This window comes from Phodopus roborovskii, unplaced genomic scaffold (genome assembly GCF_943737965.1).
Source record: "Phodopus roborovskii unplaced genomic scaffold, PHOROB, whole genome shotgun sequence".
Taxonomy (NCBI): Eukaryota; Metazoa; Chordata; class Mammalia; order Rodentia; family Cricetidae; genus Phodopus; species Phodopus roborovskii.
Window position 1 is genome coordinate 7,449,014 of NW_026126511.1, and position 25,968 is coordinate 7,474,981.

Sequence of the window (25,968 nt, forward strand, 5' to 3'; positions counted from 1 at the left end):
GGCATCTGAAAACATCAGTGAGCTTCAAAGGCATAGTTTTAAGAATTCTTAAGAGGACCCTTGAGGCATAAGCTCACATTATATAACAGACACTTAGGCTGACAGTCGAGACTCAGTCTTACTCCAGCCCCTGGAAATACCATATGCCCTAAAAACTTGCTAGCCCATAACATGGAGAGCTAAACGCCTATTTCTGTCAGTCCTGTGTTGAGAAGCAGAAGATGGAAGGCTGACATGATGGTAGAACATCATTTTAAGGTATGTGACTTTTCTGTGGGCTGCATTTGTTTAACTCAATGAAGTTGTGATTCTCTGCCTGTCTGAAACACCTAGTGGTCTAATCGAGAGCTGAGCGGCCAATAGTGAGGCAGGAGGAAGGATGGGTGAGGCTGGCAGGCGGGCAGAGGGAGGGGCAATAAGGGAACGGGGGGGGGGGGGGGGAGGACTCCAGGAACCAGCCTCCCAGCCACGGAATAAGAAGGGGAGTACAAAGCATAAAAGCCAAGGGGAAAAGGTAGTCGGGTAAGAAATGCCAGCTGGAAACAAGCCAACCTAAGAGTGGACATTCGTAAGTAATACTAAGACTCCCTGTGGGCTTTATTTGGGAGCCAGGTGGTGGACCCCTCAAAAAGAGTCAAAAGAGCAAAACATTTCACAACATAGAACCATTTACAGAAAATCACCTGGAACATTACTATTTCTTTTTCTTATTAATTTTTTTTTACCTTACCCTGATTTTCAATAACATAATCTAACAGATGAGGTATTTGTCAGGGCTTACAAAAAGGGCATATATAATATCAATAACACCAGGGTATCGATGTAAGAGTCTTAATGTTAATACTTTCTGTATTTGCTAAAATAATCACAAATTATAATAATTCTCTGGATGTGATCTCATGGGAGACATTAAATGTTAGTAATTTAAGTTGCAGTGAAAAACCGTAAACAAATGTAATTAAATGCAGTTAGTGTATTAAATCAAGATGCTTCTACTACCAAATTTGAGGCCATTTCAGTTCAATAAATATTGTCAAATATTTTAATAGGCACTGGGACTAAAGTGGTAAAAAAAGGATGCTGTGAATTCTCTGATCTGTCAGTCTAACAGGCTAGATGGAGTCTGTTAAGGGTACCAAAATTTAGCAGGGGAGGATAAGCTCACAGGGGAGACAAATGACAGTGGGTGACATCGCCACTCAGAAGACTCTAGGCCATGCCAAGGAATTCAGAGTTTTCACAGAGACACAAGGAAGGCCAACGTGGCCACAAAGATGAATTTAGAAAGAATTGCCCTTGTTGAGGAAATATATTAGAAAAGCCATATGTATTCAGTTGGCCAATAGAAATTCACCAAAGAGCACCTTTGGCAAGACCTAGACATTGAGCACTAAGTACAAGCAAGAGCCTCTGCCCTCATGACATCTACAATTAAACATAAAATACAAATAAATAATAACTGCAGGCCATAAAGAAGGGAGCCATGTTACTAGCGTGTATTAATTAGAGGGCTACTTACCCTTTTCTTCTTAAGTAAGGCTTCTACATTCGTCTGGATGAAGGATGAAACCAAAAATGAGAAGCAGCACTAACATCTACTAAAGAGGCTACAAGGAAGGTGGTCAGCCTGCTTCATTCGCTACCATAAGCAGTGAGTGGGTAGGAAAAGACTACTTGTCAAAGGGGCCTGCCTCCCACACTCCAGCATGGCTGATGCTCAGCACTGAGAGACGTTCTGGGAAGAGAGCCCAGAGCAGGCAGAGAGCTCTGAAAGCCAACGTAAGTTTTAGATTCTACTATAAGCTCAATGGACAGTTATCGAAAGGTTTTAGTCATGATTCATGTTAAATTTTGGACAGATCATTCTGACTTCTGTTTAGAATAGATCAGAGGAGCCGAGAGAAAGCAAAATGATCATTCCCGAATCCCGACTCTGCAACTACGCTACCCGGTGTGGACACATGCAGCGTCACACTGCAGTGTCTCACTGGACAGCCGTCCTTAACAGCATGCCGTCCTTAACAGCATGCCGTACAATGTCACTAGGTTCTAGAATGAATGAAAACATTCTCCCACTAAATACCACCCCTTAATTTTTTCAAAGAATAAAAGCCATTTTCCAAGGTCTTAAGGTTTATTGCTTGTATAAAAACAAAACCTTCACTGTGCAAGGTGATACTTCCTCTAAGGGACTTTGAAACATTAAGAAAAAGATGTTTCTAAAAACATTTTTAATGTGTCACTGTGGATGAAGAGACTTCACAAAGCCCCCAGAACACATGCCAACCCAAAGTATGAAAGCACAAACCTCCAAATGGAAATTGTTCACTGTACTGGAATGGTTTCCCATTTCTATAAAGCTGTTCTCAAAATACGACCATCAGTTTCTTTGTTTGCTTGTTTGTTTTGTTGTTGCTGCTGGGTTTTGTTGTTGTTTGTTTGTTTGTTTTGTTTGATTGACACTGAGTTTCTCTCTATAGCTCTGGCTGTCCTGGAACTCATTGTGAAGACCAGGCTGGCCTCAAACTCACAGAGATCTGCCTGCCTCTGCCTCCTGAGTGCTGGGATTAGGATTTAAGGTGTGTGCCACCATCTCACAGCCCTGTTAGTTCTTTATAACTTAGTATGGATTTCCATGATTTTTATAAGCTTTTTATTATGTAATTTATGTTCCATAAAATTCACCTTTGAAACATGAATATTACTGTATTTACAACTGAGCACCACCACACTATCAATTTTTATGATTCCACTTCTAACCCTTTCCAAAACAAATTTTGCTTTGTATAAGCAGTAAATTCCCATTTTCCTGCCCATCTCCCAACCCTTGGGAACCCTCGAGCTTGTCTGTCTGTCTCAGCAGACTTACTCCTCAGGCTTTTCATGTTAAAATAGTAGCAGGTAATGCAGGGTCTTCAGGGGCTGATTGACTTCGAGTAGCTCATATTAATTAATTAATTAGTTTGTAATTAATTAGTTAATTAATTAATTAATGAAGGACATTAGTGCAAGATCAGCCTGCTCGGTTTCTAAATAAACAAACAATGTGAACTCAGTAAATTCCTATCTCACAGAAACAAAATTTAAGCTTTGCCAATCAGATATACCCAGCTAACACCAAAGGCCATTGTTTTACCTTAATCATTAAAATATCTCCTTGTCTAGTTTCTATGATAAACATCTTGTCTAGCTTTTCTCTTTGACTTTTTTTTTTTTTTTCTGAAGACTCATCTGCCTGCAGGCCAGAGTTTCTGACTCAAGTAACTTCTTTGAAATTCTCTAGTGCCGGTTCACCTTCTTCAGAGTTGCAATGTCCTGCAACACAGGGGTGTGTCCGTTGTATCTTTCCTCACCGTCACTGGAAGATATCAACATGCGCCTGAAAGACCCTGCGTTTACCCGTTCACCTCTTGATGTCCATTCAGAAACTTTTCCTTCTTCACCTTTTGTAATGAATACAATGATCACAAGTCTGTATTCTGTAGGACATATATTTCACCATCACATAACAAACGCATATGCATATATAGTGCATATGCATACATTCAGCATGGAGTCCGTGGGTCATACGGTAACTCTGGGTTTAACATTTTGAGGAGACACCCAGCAGTTCTCCAGATCCCATGCATTTCACATTGCCTCCAATCTCTCCACAGTCCCACTAACATTTTTCTTCCACATCTCCATTACAGTCATTCCAGGGGGTGCTAAGTGATACTTTACTACTGCTGTGTCACTGGTGAGGAAAGATGCTAGACATCTTTCCTGTGGCTTTTTGGCTCCCATAGGCCTTCCTCAGAGGATGTTAATTTAAGGGTTTTTATCTCTCTCTCTCTCTCTCTCTCTCTCTCTCTCTCTCTCTCTCTCTCTCTCTCTCATGGAAGGTTGTTTATTTTATAATGTATTGATCAGTGAATTCATATAAACAATAACTTCTAGTATGTGATATTGTGATATATAAAAAAAGGATGATTTTGAAGAAAATGTTTCTCAAAATTCTACTATACTTTTACGATGGTGTTTTCAAGATTGTATTTTCTACTAATTTTGGCTCAATTGTATTTATTTCCATGTTTTAATACACTTACTGTTAAGTGTATTCTACTACCATTTGGCAAGTTATTAGCAGTATTTGTGGGTCGCATACTTTACATTTGTAAGTTGTGCATCTTCGGTATTTTGGGCATTTGTTTTCATTTTTGCCCTTTGTTTATCCTCTGGCATCACTCTCTCAGATTCTCAGTTGACACAGATGCTTTAAACAGAGCGCATATACGAGCCCACAGTGTGCCCAGGACTACAGAATGCCAATTTAGATCATCATTGATGATGCAGGCAGGTGCCATGGCCCGAAACCAGAGCAACGAGCCAGAGCACGGGAGTAAGAACCCTCAGTGAGTAACACAGATATAGAGTGAGACCTTACACAGAGAACACATTTTTTTAAACAACAATTTAGTTCCTTGAGCCATCGTGTACCTCAGAAATGTTGTTTTCAATGTCGTATTTAAGAAACTAGTCTCCCACCATCTAAATCTTTAAACATATAAGACCTTTTCCAATATTTCCTCTCCCTTTTTCTTCTTGAAAATCATAGGAATTCTATTTTATATGTGTAAATGTGTTTCCCCTTAGGGAAATTTTAGTTGCAACCTATGTGATACTGAGTTTGTCACATCTCTGTGATATTTTATTTAATGTACAATTTACAAAGAGAGTTCATTGATAAGAACATCCTCCAAAGACTAACAGAGGTTACTTTTGCTGGTTTATCGTTTTCTGACCGCTAATGCAGACCTTTGAAGCCTCGGCACAGATTGGGGCCAGGGATAGAGAGGTGTAAATTCGTTCCCTCTGTAGGGAAGGAAACTGAAGGGAAGACAGATGCTATACCTCAATTTAAACTACTTCACAATGACATTGGGGCCGTGACAGTACACTTTGTTTCTGGAGGATCTGTTATGTTGCCAACACTACTCACTGTAAATGATCAACTCCAAGATCCCCGCACTGTGGCCCTCCAAGCCCAAAGCAGCGTTTGCTGAGTTAGCCTTATTGGCATAGCTGAATTTGGTAGTAAATAATTTGATTGGAAAACTGCTGAACTTTTGATCAAGAATACATAATGTTCTAATGATAATTTCGTGCCAAAGGTGTTACGTAAAAGTCATAGAAGTGTCATGGAGATCCTCACCAGTGGCTGGTGAGATTCAGTGGTTAAAAGCACCTCCTATTCCAGCAGAGGGCCCAGGTTCTAGCTAGCACCCACAGTAGGCAGCACTATAACCCCAACTCCAGGGGATCTGCTGGCCTCCATTGACCTCTGCCTACAACAACTCTGAATACACTCTGTATCTTCTCCTATACACATACAAAATAAACCAACAAATAAATGATGTCAAGGGATGGGAGAAATGGTGGAATTGTTGGTTATCCATAAACAAAGATCTATAAAAATGCCTCATTGAAACCCACTAATTTCAAAAAACCAACTGTTGAAAATTACAAGATAGAAACCTACTACTGTAGAACCTTCCACGAATATAAACATATACATACACTAAAGGGGTCTCAGTGGAGTTGCACCACAATGGGAGGTTCTGCTTCCTCCAAAAACCACAGGATAGCCAATGAAATGTCCAGTGCCAGGTGCAGGTTAACGCTTTTCAAATAACTGGTCAGTAGGTTTCACTAGACCTCCCAAATGTTACAGGCTATTGCCAATCTCTCAGTTACCACTCAGAAGATGATAAGGCCCTGTTCCTGAACGTACTGCACACCGGAGTCCTATGCTCTGGAGCAATCAAGCTGCACTGAACATTTCCTCACTACTGGCTTTTTCTCATAGTACTGGATGACGCTCTGTGTATACCACCAGGGGATGATAGCCCGCCAAAGTCTTACCTGTGGGTGAACACTATAAACCACGGTCATGATTAGCCTGGCAAGACTCAGAGTGCCGCAACAGCGGCGTGAGTGTTAGGAGAGGAAGCAATCATACTCTGGTTAGTTTTAAAATCTACACCGTACGGTGAGATCTGTGCCTAATACTGCAGGGGCAAAAGAAAACAAAATGTGGCTGGTTTTCCCAAGGGAAAACCCATCATTATTATTCTATTAACTGGACAAAGTAATAAACTGTCCCTTATGTTCTCGTCTTTATAACCATAGATTAGTGCATCCCTCAAGCTCCATCAGAGAAGCTTCATTTTGCAGGAGATGGTGATCGATGCAGACTCCTACAAGCAGTCAATGTGCAGAGAATAATAGGCTGGAGTACTGAACTGCAAAAGGGACATCTGCATTAAGCTCCTCCCCACAAGACTCAGGAACAGTTGCACAGCGGGGTCAGGAGGTGCGCCACAAGAGCCTGAGACAGCAATGCTGCAGATAAACAGTACTGTCTGAATATGACAGTGAGATTTCATGCATGTATTCAATGTCTATGCTTACTCAAGCAAACTTGAGTAAGATCAAGCCAATCAAAATCTCAGCATTGATGGGGAGAGGATCCTGAAGCCCCAGCCTTACCTGAGGAGTTATTGGTAGCGGATGGCTTCTGGGGTTCTGGGGGCTGGAAGATTCCATTTTCTTCAGGAATTCAGACCCTACATGCTGCCTGTGTTTCAGCTGATAGTCCAAAACTCATGTATATGTTATATATTTGTATGCATATATGTATACATGTGCTTATGCATATGTGTGTGCGCACACATATACACACACATACATATATACATATATGTGTATATGTATATATGGAATCAGTGGCTGTTTTATAAATTTAAAAAAAAGAGCACATGAACTTTGAAGGAAAATGTGGGGGATGAGGTTAGGGAAAGGACTGGAAGGGCAGGGAATGGGCAATGGAGTTGATCCAAAGGCATTAAATATGTTATTTTCAACAACAAACACATATTTCTTATTGTTTGAATATAATATGTCCTGCATATACTCATGGTTTGAGTAACTTGATCCTAGATGTATGCCTTTTTTTGTATCTCATCTTTTGAGTGTTGGGGCCTGCTTGGATGTGCAGGTCACTATGGGCAGATTCTTGCTATCATATGATTCCTGCATGAATCCTGCCTTCGCTTTCTTCCTGTCTTCCATGATACAGACAGCCCTGTGCCACATACTCCCAACAACATGGCTTTTACATCCAATTATATGAGACCAAACGATCTCCTCTCCTCTAAAGCAGGGAGCCAAAATGAGCTCTTCCTCCACTAAGTGTTAGGTTGGTATTTTATCATAACTCCGATCAAATCAATCAATGCAAGGTGACAGGACTCAATACATCTATGAAATAAAATAAAGGATCATAATACTTGGATATCTCAGAGAAGCCTCTACAATTTAACAAAAATAAATATGTAAGTGATATTAAAATTGATTGGGAAGAACCTAAGTGGTTATTTCCCTGTTGTATTTAGGATGAAATTGAAGCATACTGCCAGGGAGGATGGTGTCTGAGAAGAAAGTAAATAACGGCCCTCAAACACTGCAAGAGGAAGGTGGCATGACTTCCTCTTCAAGCTTGGCATTCCAGTGTATCACAGATGTCATTTAACATATACATAAGACTTTCTAGCATCTGCCACTACTCACAAACATGGTAGAGTACTCTCCTGGAGGATCTTCATCTTGACAGCTATTCAGACCAAAGGGCCCTAGCAAGAATCTTAATCATTTTTCTTTTCTTGGGAAATCAGACAAAAGTAAAAAAAAAAAAATATAGCTGTCATTACTGATTTTCAAGAAATTTATGTCACAATATTCCTCAGGAAGACAAATTCATAAATTAACCATACAAGTTTGAATTCCTCTGGAATATTTATTAAAAAATTATTCAAGCTCATCATTTAATGTCTTCCTAAAGAATTTTAGATTTTATAACTGGGAAATATTCCTCAGGAAGACAAATTCATAAATTAACCATACAAGTTTGAATTCCTCTGGAATATTTATTAAAAAATTATTCAAGCTCATCATTTAATGTCTTCCTAAAGAATTTTAGATTTTATAACTGGGAAACTTGAGTATTAACTGAACTTCACTGTCAATCAACTCAATCTTTAAAAAGTTACAAAATGGTCAAAATGAGAGTTTAATGTGGAGCTGTTTGCCTTGTAATCCCAGTACTGTGCAGAAAAAAAAAATCACAAGTTCAAGGTTATCCTTGGCTACATTATGAGTTTAGGACTATCCAAGGCTACATAAGACCTTATCTCAAAAATATCAACAGAAGGCTAATACTGAGTCCGCCCTTTATCATCAGTCTCCACACCCATGTGCAGATGAGAAATCAAAAGGGTAAGGAATATGCGTACAAAGAGACACGTGAAGAAAATCCTTCATCAGAGGGTGGAAACCCTCTAGAGCAGTGGTGTTCAACCCGTGGATCATGGCCCCTTTGGAGGTCCAATGACTTCTTCCCAGGGGTTACCTAAGACTATCGGAAAACACAGACATTTATATTATGATCCATAACAGTAACAAATTACAGTTATGAAGTAGCAATGAAAATAATTTTATAGCTAGGGTCACCCCAACATGAAAACTGTATTAAAGCACTAGGAAGGTTGAGAACCACTGCTCCTGAAGTACCTTCCACCTATAATACTTACTGAGCAGAAAATCAGTGGGCGATGCTACACATAGACTTGTCTCACATTCTCGCCCTGCATTAGAAAAAATACAGCAGCTCTACCATTGAAACTAGAAACAAGTTACAGCCTCATGCTCACTGGGGCACTTCTGAGGAACACACTCCCTGTCATCACCGACTGCCCATGCGTCAGTGGGTGAAACCATTCTATGTAGAAGTATGAGCTGTATTGTGTGCCCTTTCTGTGAGCTGGAGCTTCCCAATTCCTCTTTGTTAGAGCAAATCTCTGATTCTGTTCAACCCACTTGGATGCTCCTCTTCTAAACTGCTTCTTACCCCAGAAGCCTAGGCTTCTGCTCTGCAACCATCACTAAGTTAATATTCATGCCTCTTCTCTTCTGCCCAGGTGTGTGTCATCTCTCTGAAGGTGCAAGCCCCATTTAAGCCACAAACCCAAAATCAACAAACCATAGAAGCCGACCAAAAAGTAAGCCAATGTAAAAATGGTATCCTCCATATATTGTGGATGAATTTCACAGCCGTCGGGTAGCTGATGCAGAACTCTTAGTGACCACCTTCCTTCCACTCTGGGGCAGCCAATTACAGCATGCACATGAGTGAAAGCTCTTCAACGAACAGCATCTTTGAGGCCAATATGTTCTACATTATTCATTTTGGAAAAACACATATGTGACATGGCATACTTAGGGTGGTCAGAAGTCAACTTTTGCTAGCCATTTCTTCCCTTCTACCATGTGGTTCCTGGGGATGGAACTCAGGTAGTCTAGCTTAGATGCGACTGCCTTCACCAACTGAGCCATCTAACTGCCCCTTTATCAGCTTTTTATATATTGTGGCAATGCAAGAAGTGACTCCAGAATTGCAATACATAAAGCAACCCCAGAATTTTATTTATTCTGAGCTCCTCTCTGTCTGAACTACATATGTTCATATGTGTCATGTTCAAACGGGAACACTACATATTCAAAGTAAACTACAAAATGAAAGCCATGTTTAAATCTCTCTTTAATAAAGCTCTACAAACCCAATGTTGGCATCATCATGCCTTGTCCTAAAAATAAAGATACTAGCTTTTACTCTTAGGACTTTCCCTTGTTTTTCTTACCATAAAGAAGGAACTATAGTGTTCTTGCATTATATATAATGTTTTACTAATCTGTATGTTCCATGTATTCAGTCTTCTAAGGAGAGGGGACTATTGGGATTTTGTGGTTCAAATAAATATAAATGAGAATATCTCTCTCTCTTGTTGTGTTTTTTTTGTTTTTATTTTGTTGTTGTTTTTCGAGACAGAGTTTCTCTGTATTGCTTTGATTGCTTTGGACACTGTCTTGGAACTAGCTTCATAGACCAGGCTGGCCTCGAACTCAGAGAGATCTGCCTGCCTTGTTTTACTTGAAAAATGGCCATAGTCTGTTACTGAATATGCTACACCCAAAACATGCACACATCTGCCTTTTACCTCTCACCACTTAGAACCCCTCCCCATCTGTTGTGATACATTATTTATGATTTATTTGCATCAGTACAGAATGTGTGTGTGATTTATTTGCATCAGTACAGAATGTGTGTGTGGGGTGTGGCTCCAGTTATTGGTATTTCTTATACAGTGTGAGGAAGGATCCAGTAGTGTGCTCTTAGTTTACTTGGCCGTTTGCACCAGCTTACACACACCCCCACGGACAAGGAGACTACAGAAAAGTGAGTATCACATATTAAAGGAAAGGGAGGAGATACTCTGGTCAACACAAGCTACCCTTTAAACGTTTTACTTTCAGTTTGGGTATGAGGGAATGGTTGACATATTTATGAGTATAAAATGTTACCGGACTTTGCGAGACCTTGGTAAGTTTCAGTGTATATGAGAGGAATGAGACAACTGTCTTCATGCCAGCTAGTTAAGCTATATTATTGCACACAGCCCATCTTGACTGCCATTTTGAAATGACTTGTAATAATTCTAAAGTGGATCTTATACTGATTCTAATGTAATGAGGATGCAACCAGACAAATCGCTATTAATGCTGCATGGGTAGCTTGACAAGAACGCTGTAGGACTTAAACATCTTGTAGCAAGCACTAAGCAGGAGTGCTCATCTTAGGTTCCCTGATACTCTAGATGTGGGGTTGTTACTGCCACATTTAACCTTGAAGCAAACTAAACTAACTAGGAAATGTTTGGACTACTGCTAGAGCAGTGGTTCTGAACCTGTAGGTCTTGACCCTGTTGGGGTTCAAATAACCTTCTCACAGGGATGACATGTTATATCTCCTGCATGTCATATGTTTACATTATGATTCATAGTCAGAAGCAAATTACAGTTATGAAGTAGCAAAGGAAATACTTTTATGGTTGGGGCGATCACCACAACATGAGGCACAATATTAAAGGGTCACAGTATTAGGAAGGTTGAGAACCACTGTGCTAGAAGATGGTGCACACAGATGTGTGACCCAGCCTCACATAACTGCCTGTTTATTTAGTCCTCCTCTTTCTGGCTCTGCTCCTACCTGTTTAAGTTAAATTTTGAATTAATCTACAGAAAAACTGTAACATTTAAAGAATAGTCTTTTTAAAGATGCTTCTGTTATTGGCACTTGTGTATGCACATGCAATAGGATTTTGTCAATAAACTAAGAACTTATTTTTATTTCAGGTTGAAGTTCCCCTACCAGAGCATGATACATCAGGCACCTCTATGGATTTCTTTAAGAGGAACTGTGCATTTATTGAAGAGCACACGGAGCAGTACTTGAGTTCACAGATTGCTTTGGGAATGTGAGAGCCATTATTTGCAACTCCCCAACAATTTATTTTGAATTTGTTGAAATCGCTGATGTGTGAACTGATTATCAAACCTTGACAAACAGTTTATAAATCACTTTGAAGTTGGCACAAATAAATATTAATGAATCAGTTTACAAGGAACTTAAAAAGTCAGTTTCTTCTTCTTTCCAAATCAATGAAAATGAGGGTCACAGTTGTTCTGTTTGAAAAATAATCTAGTTTGTTAGTCATAATTATTTCCTTCAGACACCTATCAGACCATTTTATTATATGAAATCGGACTTTTTTTAGGTTCCTGAAGCAGAAGTGTCCCTTGATCGACAGTGAGACCTACAGGGTCAGACTCTATTGTTGACAGTACCACATACCTCGTTGTAAGCTATGGAGAAAGCTGGAATGGAGTTGGAAGTGTCCTCCCTACTGGCTTTCTCTCCGGTGCCAGGAGATACTACGTGGGCTATAGAGGTAAAAATATTAGCAATGGTCTTGCCCTCTGAGAATGATATAAGCCAAGAAAACCCCTCCCAAGAAAGTTGTGCCCACGTGGGTAGTAGAGGCACAGCTGTTGTACAAGGTGTAACCAACAGACTTGTGGCCTTACCAGAAGTCTATTCCGTGGGAGGAAGCCCACGCCTGCTGCTGTCTGTGTGGTTAACAACAGCCCACACCTGAGGAGTGAGAAACTCGAGGAACGTACCACAGCTATATAAATAAGACATAGCACCAAAGGGCCTTATAAGTACCTATGTTTATCATGCTCACACACACACACACACACACACACCTGTTCTTTACCTCACACACAGACACACACACACACACATACCTTAATCACAGAATCCTGTATTTTCAGTGAATGGTAATGAATGCATGGTACTAAAAATAAGTGGCAGTCCAGCCCTTGGTCCTACAATGCATGTATGCTAGCAATGCCACCTCTACTATCCAGGGAACTTTGTGGAAGACAGGATGCATGTAAGAGTCAAGTAATTAGGGAAAGTGCTGGGAAATGCTATCCTCAAGGCCCAGTACAACTATTGCAACCACGAATGTAGAACCGTAATTACCTTTCCTGGGCCAGTACATCACTGGCTTTCTCAACAGTCAGTCAAGGAAAGGAGAGAAATTCACAAAACCAAAATTACCTTCCCCGAGTCAGCAAAACACTGCTTTAGTCAACAGTTAGTCACTGTAGGGAGAGAGCTATACAGAATCCTAACCCTTATGACTGAACCATTGGCTATTGAAAGACTTGGGGACAAAGGGAGTCATTGTCTATTGCAGTTCCAACAGACACCTCCAAAGCCATGGTCCCACTGATGGCCCTGGAGAAACTCAGTGATTCACAAGACAAATGAATGTGGGAAGGGAGACTACCAGAATAGGAAAGAGATTAGTGAAGGGGGAGGCAAGAATGGTCAGTGTTCCTTAGTGTGTGAAATTGTCAAGGAGCAAACTTAATTGCTAAACAATTTAAAGAGAAAGGGAGGAAAGGAGGGAGGAGGGAAGGGAGGGTGGGAGGGAGGGAGGGAGGAAAGAAGTGAGTGATGGTTGTGACTGTTGACAAGGCAAATCTCACAAGGCCCAGTGCAGGTAACTGCAGCTGTAAGCGTATGACTGTAACACCCTCTGCAGCTCTTGGCCCCATCCTCTGGCTTGTGCATAGAGCCCACCCTCATTTCTTACTGTTCCATGAGAATGTCACGGGTTGAAAGCTTTCTATAAAATAGATTATGTAAACACAAACAGGGTACTTATAATTTGAAATACAAAAAGGAACTGTTAACCAAGGATTGCCCAGGGCTGGCCTTAAAAGAGGGAAAGAAAATAGCAAGTGAGTGGCCATGTACTCAGTCCCAGTGACTGACCAATCCGGTCCCACCTAATCCATCACTTACTCTTGTCTCACAGGCCAAGTTCAGATCTAACACTCTTAGCTGTTTCCTTCAGCTACTGGAAGAAAATGCTGAATTTAAGCATGAATGTCTACGGGAGTCCTGTGTCATTTCAGCTTTTGAAATGGGGAAAAAATAGATAAATTTCTACAGGATGTAGTTCAAGGATACAAAAGGCACTCTGTCTCTCAAAAATGCATAACAAGAGGGACCTTATAGTTCAATTCTCTTAAACATATGAGAAATCCTTGGCCCAAGATTTTAACTAGCATGCAAATGCTTAAGAGTTAGGAGCATTTGTTGTTCTTGGAGAATAATGGTTCAAATCTCAGTACCAACTTCTGGGGACAACAGGCACACTCATAGTGCATACCCACAAATGCAGGCAAACACTCAGATACATAGAATAATACAATAAGGAACCCTTTTTAAAAAAGAAAACTAACGAAGTATAGATCGGCCTCAGATTTCTAGTTAGTACATATATTCCCTATGGACTTACCAGTCATCATAATATGGTTATACAAAGTCTTGTTCTGTAAAGCCCTTTTAGAAGGCTGTCCTGTGTTTGATTTACATAAACAGAGGAGAGAAGACCAGGAAATGAGGCTCATTACATCCAGTTGAGAACAAGTAAGGAGGAAGGGAGGGCATTGACAGGTGAATATGAAAAAGACACAGTGACACACACACACACATACCACATACACCACACACACATATACACACACGCATACACATACACACACACCACACACACATACACTCACACACACATACACTCACACACCACACCCACACACACATACACACACATACACACACATACACACACACACACATACCACATACACCACACACACACATATACACACACACCACACCCACACACATACACACACACACATACACACACACATACACACACACATACCACATACACCACACACACATATACACACACACGCATACACATACATACACACCCCACACACATACACTCACACACACATACACTCACACACCACACCCACACACATACACACACACATACACACACACATACACACACATACACACACACATACCACATACACCACACACACACGCATACACACACACGCATACACATACACACACACCACACACACATACACTCACACACACACATACACTCACACACCACACCCACACACATACACACACATACACACACACACATACCACATACACCACACACACACATACACACACACCACACACACACACCACACACACATGCACTCACACACACATACACATACACTCACACACATATACCACACCCACACACATACACACATACACACACACATACACATACTCACATACCACACACACCACACACACACATTCACACACACGCATACACATGCACTCACACACACACATACACTCACACACCACACCCACACACATACACACACACATACACACACATACACACACACATACCACATACACCACACACACACGCATACACACTCACATACACATACACTCACACACACATACATATACACACAGACACATATACTCACACACCCACACACATACACACACATACATACCACACACACCACACACACACACTCATACACCACACACACACATTCACACACACACATATACACATACATACCCACACATACACACACACGAAAATATAATAATGAAAAATTAAACCCGTTGTTTTTAACATTAATTGTAAAATGGAAAAATAAAGGTGTTTAGTGGATGGGGCCATCCAGTGAATACCACATACTGATGACACAGCCACCAGAGGGCGCCGTTTCTAATTTTCAAAAGACACCAAAGCTGCTCACAAAATCGGCAGGGAGGAAACAAAAAAAACAAAACTTTTCACATCCACATTCTACCAGAGATGAAGAGCTGGCATTCAGACCTCGTGATGAGAATATTTGTTAAGTCAGTAAATCAATGTCAGGATGGGAAGATGGATTGTCTTGGTGCTGGAGAATATTCATTTTATTTCAGGAGAAATGATGTAGGAGAAGCATTCACAGCACATCCTACTTCACTCTGTGAAACATGAGACACTTTACTGAAGGAGCCTGAAAGTATTTTTAAATAGCTCTACGGGAAGCCGGAGAAAGAGAAAATTCTTGCATCCCTTGCTTGATGGTTTTGCTCAAAAGTCTCTTATTTTGCTAGAAATAAAACAAGAGGGAGTGCAGATAGGGTTCTGACAAACTGTCACTCCATCACTTTGCCAAAACCCTGAGAAATGCTCATGCACACCGAGGTACCAAGTCTTAACTCCACGGATACAAAAGCAAAGTTTCCCATTCTAAAGCTACAAGAGCAGCCCGTCAAGGGCAGCCCATCTTTCTATATACAGGTGCTAGATAGACCGTTTGCATAAATAACGCCTTCTGAAAAGGAGTGCCGCAGAAGATACCTGCAGTGCTGTCTTCTGAGCAACGAGGATGTTAGGGTCCATCCAGAGACAAAGCCCCCACCTCCTTCCGTGTTGCTAGTTAATTTTACACTTGGGAACAAGTGTAAAATCGTTCTTGATTTAAACGTGAGCTCTTCCAGCCTCACCAAACCATTCAAGAAACGGTCTCCTCGATGGGTAAGGTGTTATTCTAGCTAATCAATTTTTTGGTGTAAAATAGATGCAATGAGATACTTGGAATCAAACGTGTCTATCCATTTGTCTTAGGACATAAATTCACTATGCCGATAAAAAAAACGTGAAGGATATGACAATAATTCTCGCATGATGTTGGGTGTCGCTGCCTACTCTTTGCGTTCTAGGAAAATTGGCTGTTGCGGGTGGGGAGCATGGATGAGTGGCTCACCTGGTCCAGCAGCTTCTGCCCATTGACGTGCGCCTGCAGCACCGCATCATTGACGAGCAAGTGGAAGTTGAGGAGCACGTGCTCTACGTCATAGGTCCCATGCATTGCGTCTGACAGCTCTTCCAGGGACCGGATGTAAGCATGCCAGTGCGGGTTAAGCTCCGCCATGTGAGCCAGGCAACCCCTGACGACATTGAGGCAGTACCCCATGCAGGGTTTACTGAGCATCAGGCTCTGGCAGTGTGGGCAATACTGCATCCTCAGGAGGGCTCGACTGCACTCCTTGGAGAAGTGCATATGGTCCGTAGTATTGATGACTTCAATGCCCAGATTAAGCGCCTGCAGAAATGTGCGGCTGGGCAGCAGGGATCTCCCCATCTGCCCCATGACTCTTTTGGGAATATTGCCAAATGGACTAACATCCTGGCGGGCCGTTCGGATGCATTCTGAATATTGCGGAGAACTGTCAGTCACACCAGGATTTATGAGATGGTTGTAGACCAGAGGGAAAAGACTGTCAAAAAATCTGTTTACAAATTCTTCAGGATTAACGTCTGCACCGAATAAATAGAGCCCTACATCGGTGAAAAACTCCTGGATAGAAGCAGCAGCCTCCAAGGCCATGTTCCGGTAGGTGTTGCAGAAAAGGATACTGGTGTAGTTCTCTGCTTGGCGGATGAGGGTTTCCAGGGTCTCTGTAACACAGTGGAGGTAAGGGAGAAGGCTTAGTACTCATGACAAGACGTCTGTCCATCTTCCACGTGCAGCAAATGACTCTAATAAAGTATAACTAGCGCAAGATAAACCCTGATGTGCAGTCTACCAAACTGATTTTTTCCCAAGGAGAATGACTGCATGATAATGCCAATACACACACCGCATGCACTTTCCAGAAATGCATTTCCTGATATCCAAGCCTGCTAAAAAGCACAGAAACCAAAAGTTAGTTACACAGAGGGGTAGTTTTGACAGCTGCTGGCTGATAAGTTTGTTCTGTTTCGTATCCTGGAGTCAACACTTATAAACATGACAACATTTAATACTTAATTTCCTGGCTACTGTATTCTCGTAGTTTTCCCTAAGACTACTTTCATTTTCAAAATGAAAGCTTGTAGATTGTATATTTGTTCCTCCTAAAGCAGGTAGGTCCCGAAAGAACATCCTGAAAATCCACAGGCTGTTTTGCCTTTTTCAAGCTTACAGATAATTATAATATGTCCCTACCATGCTTCCTTGGTATTTTATTCTTTGTAGCAGTGAGAAATATAAGTGATGCTACCTGAAGACAGAAGTCTGGAGCTGTCTCATCCATTACACTTTGTTATTCTTACTCTGTTCCTCAGAAGGCTAACAGTGGAGCATGCTATCTGCTACCTAAGTAGCTGATGCTCCAGAACCAGCCAACCAAATCTAATATATCCACAAAGAGAGGGAGAATATTCCAAAAGGAAGGGGCTGGAGTAATCTGTGAGATCACATGAAATTCCCACCTATTAAAGAGCAATAAACCACCATGACTATTCCAGTAATTACATTCCATAATTAGACTAATTAATGACACTTGACTATATCGATATATAATTAATTATAAAATATATTCAATAAAATTATCTCCCATAGCAACAACCTCATAGTTATTTTTAATTAGGTTGTAAAAGACCACAGTCATAATTCAGTAACCAGATCAGTGCTGGAAAACGTCAAAAGGAGGTCATGAAAAGCAAATATACATGCAGTGATTGTTAAGAAGGCAGAACCATATCGTGACTGTGTCTTTTCTAAACTTCTCTGAAACTGATTGGTGTTGCATTCCAGATCTCAGTGTGCAAAGTGAGGGTACGTGTACCCTGCAATCAAAGGTAACTGCTTGGAAAGGTCACTGCACCTCCCAGTTCCCTCAAACAGAGGACTACAAAGTCTAGATTGATAATGAGGTAGGACTCTACAGTTACCAAGTGTATTCTAGCAACTCGTGAACATGGGAGAGAATGAGTGTGGGTTGCCAGCCGCCATTAGTACCCGGTTCCCCAAATGGCCAAACCACTGGTCTGTGTGAAAGCAAAGGCAGGCTGCAAGACCACTGAGAGGTCTGCCTTAGTCCAGCAATCTACATTGAACACGCAGCTCATGGGATTCCCACACGGCCAGATGTAGAAAAATGCATCAGTAAGCATCCCAGGAGGACAGTCCAACCCTCGAGCTGCATCCCAACCAGGACGCTGTTGTCCCAGCCACACTCAACTCAGGGCTTGACTAGAATAAAGCATCTAACTAAGTTTGCCCACGTTCCTCAGTTGCTTAATTAATTAATTATGACGTAGGTCACAAGCAATTATATTTAACAAATGACTACAAGTTAATTGATTTTTAAGATAAATGAGGCTAGATGAAAAGGCACCCTCATAGCACACGCATTCCTGCACACTTCCCACACAGGGATTTTAAGGTGTGCTATGAATGGGTTCAGGTACCTGACGTGAGCCACAGCACTCTCCATTGAATGATGTTAGAACAGGGGTGACCCCAGCAATACAAAGGTCCTGCGCTTTTTCCGACAACTCTAAATGATGTTCAGCTATGTGATTGTTCTTAATGGCCAAAGGTAAAATCTAAAGTGTTTCTTTACAAATTCTAACATCATCCCTTTATAGCTAGTGACTTAAGACTGAACAGAGTTTACTGTAAATATCCATAGCTGTACATTTTGCAATATTGACTTACTTTATGAGAGCAGCATTAAAGAGGATGTATTTTTTCAGAAAATCATGGTGCAGTGCATCCAAATAGTATTTCTTTACTGAATTCACCCTGTGCTACTGGCAACAAACTAACTTTGACTGTCACTTGCATGTGCGACTAAAACCTAAATTTATAAACAAAGTAAATAATCCTGACTGTATTTTATTTTAGAGTGCTTCTTCTTCAATTTGATTACTATTTTCTAAACGTCTAAACAAATTGGAGCTTTGAAGTTGGCTTTTTGTGTTAGTGTTTCACAATGTTACAATATACCACAACAGGGGGACTTATTTGCTTTCGATTTAAAATGTGTTACATGCAATAGTTAAAACAATTGGGATGAGCACATTTTGTGACTTTAGCCTTATACTCTCTATACATTTTAATACACCAAAAAGTGTATAAAGATAGAAAGCCTCAGATGACCATGCTGTTACTTATAACCCCAGTAACTGAGAGGAGGACCATGAAATTGGTCTTTTCTAACTCAGGCCACCCTGAGTAATGCAGGAAACCCTGTCTCAAAACCAAGCAACTTAAAAACTAACCCATTCGATGATTTTTGTCATTTTATTTTTAAATTGAGTAAACTCAAGGTGAGGTTATAAAAAATTACTCCTGTGTATTAACTTTGATTTTACAAAATTATAGTTTTTATCAATAGGAGATAACACTTTCCTTTTTAGAACTGACACTGGTTATTAGAAAAAATTTTAACTTTGAAAGTAATTGACATGTAACAAAGCATTTACTGCTGTGCAAAAGAATTTGTACATAGCATCAGTTTGAACACAAGGTAGGTTAGGTGCTGAAAAGTTTGTACAGTGACTTAACTGTGAAGAATAAGATGTGTGTTACATTACAAAATTTTATTTCATGGGAAAAAAATCCACACGGAAAGAAGAACCTTTCCATCCTGGTGCTATGCATTGGAATGATCCGTGAAAAAAAAAAAAAACAAAAAAGATGAACATTTGCTCACATTTGTTTAAGAATACTGTTGTGGACTATTAGTTAAAGATGTGTTACATTCTTTTATGCTGCGGAGCATGTGTTTAATGATGCAAAGATGTGTCACATTCTTCTGTGTCACATTTGTTTAACTCTGAGAAGCTGTGTTTCTTTGCCTGCCTAAAGTACCTGCTTGGTCTAAGAAAGAGCTGAGCGGCCAATGGCTAGGCAGGAGAGAGAAGTAGGTAGGGATGGCGGGTAGAGAGGATGTATAGAAGGAGAAAAACAGAGAGGAGGGAGCACGTGGGCAACAAAATAAAGAAAAGGAGTAGGAGAGGAGGGCTCCAGGGGTCACCCACCTAGCTACATAGCCAGCCATGAGTAAGAAGGAAAGAAAGGTACACAGCATAGAGAAAGGTAATGTTAGAAGTAGGTTTTTCGATAAGGTAAAGCCCAGAGGCAAAAGATAGATGGGATAATTTAAGGAAAGCTGGCTATAAACAAGCCAAGATAAGGTTGGGCATTTACAAATAAGAATAGAGATGAATTTATTTGAGAGCTGGGTGGAGGGCCCGCAAAGAGTAAAAATAAAAAGTAACTAAAACGTAGAGGTCAAACTACAACAAGCCCTTCCTCTCTTCATGCTTGCCATTGAGTATATCAGCAGGCATCTCCTTCCGGTGATTTCAGATGAAACCTAGGAAGCCAAAATCAAGTCTTGCTTCCTTTTAATGTCAAGTACTAGAAAGAAGAAAAAGCAGCAACTTAATTACAATTTGATTGAAAATATAATTCCTCCTAGACTTATGGGAAAAATCATTTATCATAAAACCATTTGTGCATAATCTCACAGAAACATGGATTCGAATGGATGGAGTTCATGCGCATCTATTTCAATTATTGGTATTAGCATTCTGTGATAACTGCAAGCTAAAACACAAGAACAGAAACTTCTCTTCAGGTTTCCCAGGCCTACTGCTGTCAAGGGTATGTTATCATACATGCAAATGATTGCTAACATGTAAATCAAGGATTTAAATTCAAATTAAACACTGAAAATAAAGTCAGGTGACATTGATAAAAAATTAAATTTAACAAACATGTGAGTGGCTTTTGACAGCAAGAGAAATGTGATCTTCGTGGGGCTTTTATGATTTTAGGTAGCAATCACGAAACAACAGTTTTGACAACCTCTCCAACATGACATGAACTGACAATATCTGGGTCTTAATACATTTTGGTTTTTTTTAAGCCTATGAACATGCTAAAACACAAAATATTAAGTGTTATTTCCAAGGTAATACTACAGATGTCTCCAGCTAGAGCAATGAAAACATGAAAAATGGTAAAACCTCAACAGCCATGGATACAATCAGCTGATGCTTAGCATGTATACTTGGGTGGAAGAGGTATTTTCAGAGGATTTAACATATTTACACATGAGAGTCCTTGAGTCACAGAGTATATTAACTGAAACGAAACTTTCATTACTACTCAGTCACTTCCAAGCTCTTTTGTGCCTGATAAACAGATGGATAGAACTTAAGAATAATTTCTCAATAGTTTTATCTGGCATATATTAAAATAAATTTTAACTATTCCAACCTTTATAATGCTTTCCAATGATTTTTTCAGAACCACACTTAATTCTTCTTTTAATCTTCCAAAGACCTCTACAGGTGCACTGTTGTCATACAAACTTACATAAAAGCACAGCAATTACTGATTTTTTCCAGCTTGGAAATGTTTATGATGAATTTGTTCTTCCATTTGCATATTTCCTCAAGTTTTTCAGGAAAGTAAAATGTGTAATAAATGTTCTCTGCGATATTGATTTAATGACATTTAAATGCTATGCATTGTGATTTGTAATATAATTCTTCAGAAATTAGTCATCTGTATAAGTAAACAGTGACTGGGATATTAATCTGCATCACTAAGAATTAGCATATTGGTCATTAATCTACTCTACCAAGACAAGCACTGTATGGAAAAATGCTTTCTCAACTTTTCTTCTTTTATTTACCTCTTTGTTAATTTTCCCATTACAAGGCATTGCACTTATTTCTAATACCATGCTGTGCTCATTTATGTTCTCAAAGTTAATATAGATCCTAGTTAAAAAATATAAACTCAATAAAGCACTTGCATAATAGTAAAATCGGGACCAAATGACCATTGTGTTTATCTGTGTGTATACACAATCACATCAGACATCGTAGAATGAAGATATTAAATAAAATTTTCTAGTATTTTTAAAATGCATTCAATGAAACAATACAGAGACAAGGAACAGCTACACAAAACTGTTTCTTATTAATTATGTAATCTGTATTTTAAAGGAACAAATAAACCAACACCTTTAGTGGGGGCCCTCCTCCTCCCTCTGATTTGTAATTTTGGTTAATTCCATAAGCTAGGACATAGATCTCTTCTGCTTAATTAAATAAAACATACCACTTTAACAAACCATAATTTCTGATATCACGAGAAAATAATATGATCTTATATGTTTGGCTTCCTCTGCCACATTGTCTGTTTCCTCAAATACATTAAAATCTGATATCTTTTGACATGCACTCATACATTGAGCCACTACTTTTAGAATGTGTTCTAGACACTGAAGCTGGAACTGAGTAGTCACTGCATGTTTATGTGTTGGAAATATTAGAATCTATAAAGTAGAAAAATGTAAATGCAAAGAAATAACTTAATGTCAAATATCACAGGGAAAGCCAAAGAATAAACCCCAAATGTGACAGGAAATAGCTCTAAGTCAATTTACCATGGACCTATTCACAGTAGGAAACTTTCTGAATTTACCAAGTGCATCAAATCTAGACATAACATTTATTCATGTAACAAATTTAAGGATATGTTTATGCAAATGAATTTAGACAAAAACGATTCTGTGCTGTATGGTTATCTTATACAAAAAGAACAAGAAAATTTTTTCTAAGAAAGTAGCATTGGGGGCATCAAGTATAGGAAGATTAAAAACCTGGCAAGATCAGAGGACCTGGGACACAAAGTTATGGCACAGGCAGAAACCCATCACCATCACATAGATAATTAAGTCAATGTGATTGGTACCCTGAAAGGAAAGGGGGAGAACGCGTTGAACCAACAGACAGGAGGCAGATGACAGAGTGCCCCAAAGCCTATAGGACAAGGCCATAGGTGAGCAATGTGAGGCTCCAGGAGACCTTTCTACTGAAGAGCCAAATGCATGGTTTGTGATTTAATGGATCGCAGTAGTAAGTGGGTGAGGTATAGACCACTAGAGACAAGGCAAGAGAAAGCAGGGAGCTCAATTAAAGATGATGGAAGTCTGGGTGATACACAGCCATACGTTGGCCCACCCTTGAGGGGATGGGGTACAGAGCAGCAAGGGTTTGCTACTGTTTTGAGAAGTTTAAGAGAGAGGCAGAAGAACACACGTTCTGGAGACCAGACCTGATCAGTTGGATTCAAGTTGGCACTAGTTACAAAGGTAGGCCAGACAATGTCAAAGTCAGAAAATCAAGGTTAAGATTGAAATGCCTATCAAAATTTGGAACGAAGTTTGCTGATATATACTGAGGGGGGGGGAAATGAAAGTTTGAAGGGAGAAGTTGAAGCTGTGTGTACAAATTTGGGTAGTGAAGAGAGAAAAGTCTTGGCACTGGACAGGTAAAAAATAGATCAAGAAAATATATAAACTACTAGAAAGTAGAAATAGAAGTCTATGAAGTAAAAATCAAAACAAAACAAACAAACAAAAAAATCTAGAAAGGAGAGAATCCCTGGGGTCAAGGGATGGAAATTATTCTTCCATTTCTCATATCAAATGCCACCAAGTCACTTGAGATGAGGAGGGCCAACAGATGGCTACTGAGCTGAAGAGGATGGCCCCTGTAAGGGCTGCCCCGGAAGAATGAAGCCAAGAAGGGAAGAGGAGCAGAAACTGAGGCCCCGTGCAGACACTTTGAGCAAGCTCTTCCTGAGGAATCAGAGAAGCAAGGCAGGCACTGGATGGGAATCCACAGCCAGGGATTTTGCTTTTTTGAGAAGGGTCAATCTTCCTATGTCTCCTCCAGGGATAAACTGATGACTGAGCTGTAGAGATGGGAATCAAGATGGAAATTATTTGAAGAAGCTAAAAGAAGTGATCCTGTACGTTCGTGGGAAATCCAAATATATGACATTTCATAGCTGGGCGTGTTGCCAAGAGATGTGAATAGAAAGGGAATCTGGTCACGTGTTCAACCATGGAATTGGTGCAAGAGAATTCTGGCAGCCTTTATTACCAAATGTGATAGCTACTTCTCAAAAACTCAGAGTCCCCTACTTCCTCTAGCTGTTAAATCTGGAGCCAACAATCTTACTACATTCTGTAGTCATGAAACATTCATTCGTTCCCTTAGCCAACATTTAGAAGCAGTAGTCTTGGAAATATATCATCCTCTTTAAAATATAGCACCACCATTAAAAGTGCCATGTTTATCATAGCCTGGGTGCGTGTTCATAAAGCGAGTGGGAGACATGCCACATCGCGCATGTGGAAATCACAGAGCAACTTGGACAGCTGGGTCCATCCTTCCGCAAATGCGTAGGTTTGGGAGATCAGTCTGAGTTCAGCAGACTTACATACAGTTCCCCTTCCCACTGAGTGACTGTGGTGGTTTGAATGACTGGAGAAGATGAAGAGATGTGTTGTTATTGGAAATGGTATGCCACTGGGGGCAGACTTGGAGAGTTCAAAAGACTTACACCATCTCCAGTGCGTTACCCTCCTTGCCTCATGCTTGGGGATCACGATGTAAGCAATTGCTTTAGCACTATGCCTGTCTGCCTGGGGCCATTGGTAATGGACTCAACTGTCTGACACATTGAGCCCATAACAGATTCTTTTCTCAATAAGTTGCCTTGGTCATGGTGTCTCATCACAGCACCAGAAAAGTAACCAAGACAAACATCATTTATAATATCAAATGGCACTACACATTGCTGACTTCTACAACTATAGATGTAGCACAACATTTCTGAGTTTTCTCTTTCTCTCAGGACTTCTTATGTTTATGAGAATTTATCAAGAAGCCTGAAGTCGTTTTGTCCCAGTGAGATGTATGGGTATGTACATATGTATTCCTATCAGTATGTATACATAGTATGTATATATTTCTAATTCATAATTATTCTATGGTAAAAAAAATACCCTGACCAAAAGCAACTTTATGTTATTGTAATTGTTTGTTTTTGTTGCTGTTGCTTTGTTTTAGTTTTTTAGTTTTGGTTGTTTGTCTGTTGGCTTACAATACAAGGTTACAGCACATCATCGGAGGGGAATTAAGGTATGAATTCAAGAAACTAGTCATACCCAATCCACAGTCAAGAGCAGAGAGAAACAGATGCATCTACTATAGAATGTGTCACCTAACAGTTTTAACAGTCCCTCACAGATAAGCCCAGAAGCTAATCCAATCTAGATAATTCCTCAGTGAGGATCTTTCCAGGTGAATCTATGTTGTGCCAAGTTGAGTGTAAAACCTAAGTCCCCCATCCCCCTGTGTGTGGTGTGTGAGTGCTTGTGACTTCAATATTTATTCAAGCTAGCAAGGGAACTAAATATATAATTGCATTAGAAAAATAAGCAGTTATTTTTTAGTCTCTATCAACAAAATGCATACTGAACAACTTAAGGAAGGAGGAGGAGAAGATGTGGGTAGAGTTTATGGTAGCAAAAGCCTGTGTCAGAGACTTTTAACACTACAGGAGACAGAAAAAATAAATAAACAAAAGGAGCAGCTGGTAGCCATCAATGGCCAGCTTTTTGAGATCTACTGTAACACCTAAACCAGGCCTTATAAAAGTTCAAATGATCCTGGAGGGAGCGGTGAGCATGGCAAACTCAAACGATAATAGATTACTTATTTTATAAAGAAAAATTTCTACATTTCCAAACAGAAAACTTTAGTGAGAAGAGTGTCATTGTTCTACATCATTGTACATTCCAGTAATGTCTGGCTTAATGGGAGAGGGCTGATGTAATCTCTAACAGAAGGTAGTTTTGCTTGACCAATATGAAAAATAAATTCAACATCACACATATATTTA

The 25,968-nt window shown here is 40.0% G+C and overlaps 1 protein-coding gene across 1 annotated transcript in view; it reads right to left on the reverse strand.

Moving 5' to 3' along the window:
• The window catches only part of Gpc5 (glypican 5), a 265,521-nt gene that overhangs the window by 43,850 nt on the left and 195,703 nt on the right, over positions 1-25,968 (reverse strand). Inside the window, exon 4 of the mRNA XM_051195748.1 lies at positions 16,183-16,877. Within this exon, the coding sequence (XP_051051705.1) occupies positions 16,183-16,877 (695 nt within the window). The remainder of the gene's footprint in view (positions 1-16,182; positions 16,878-25,968) is intronic.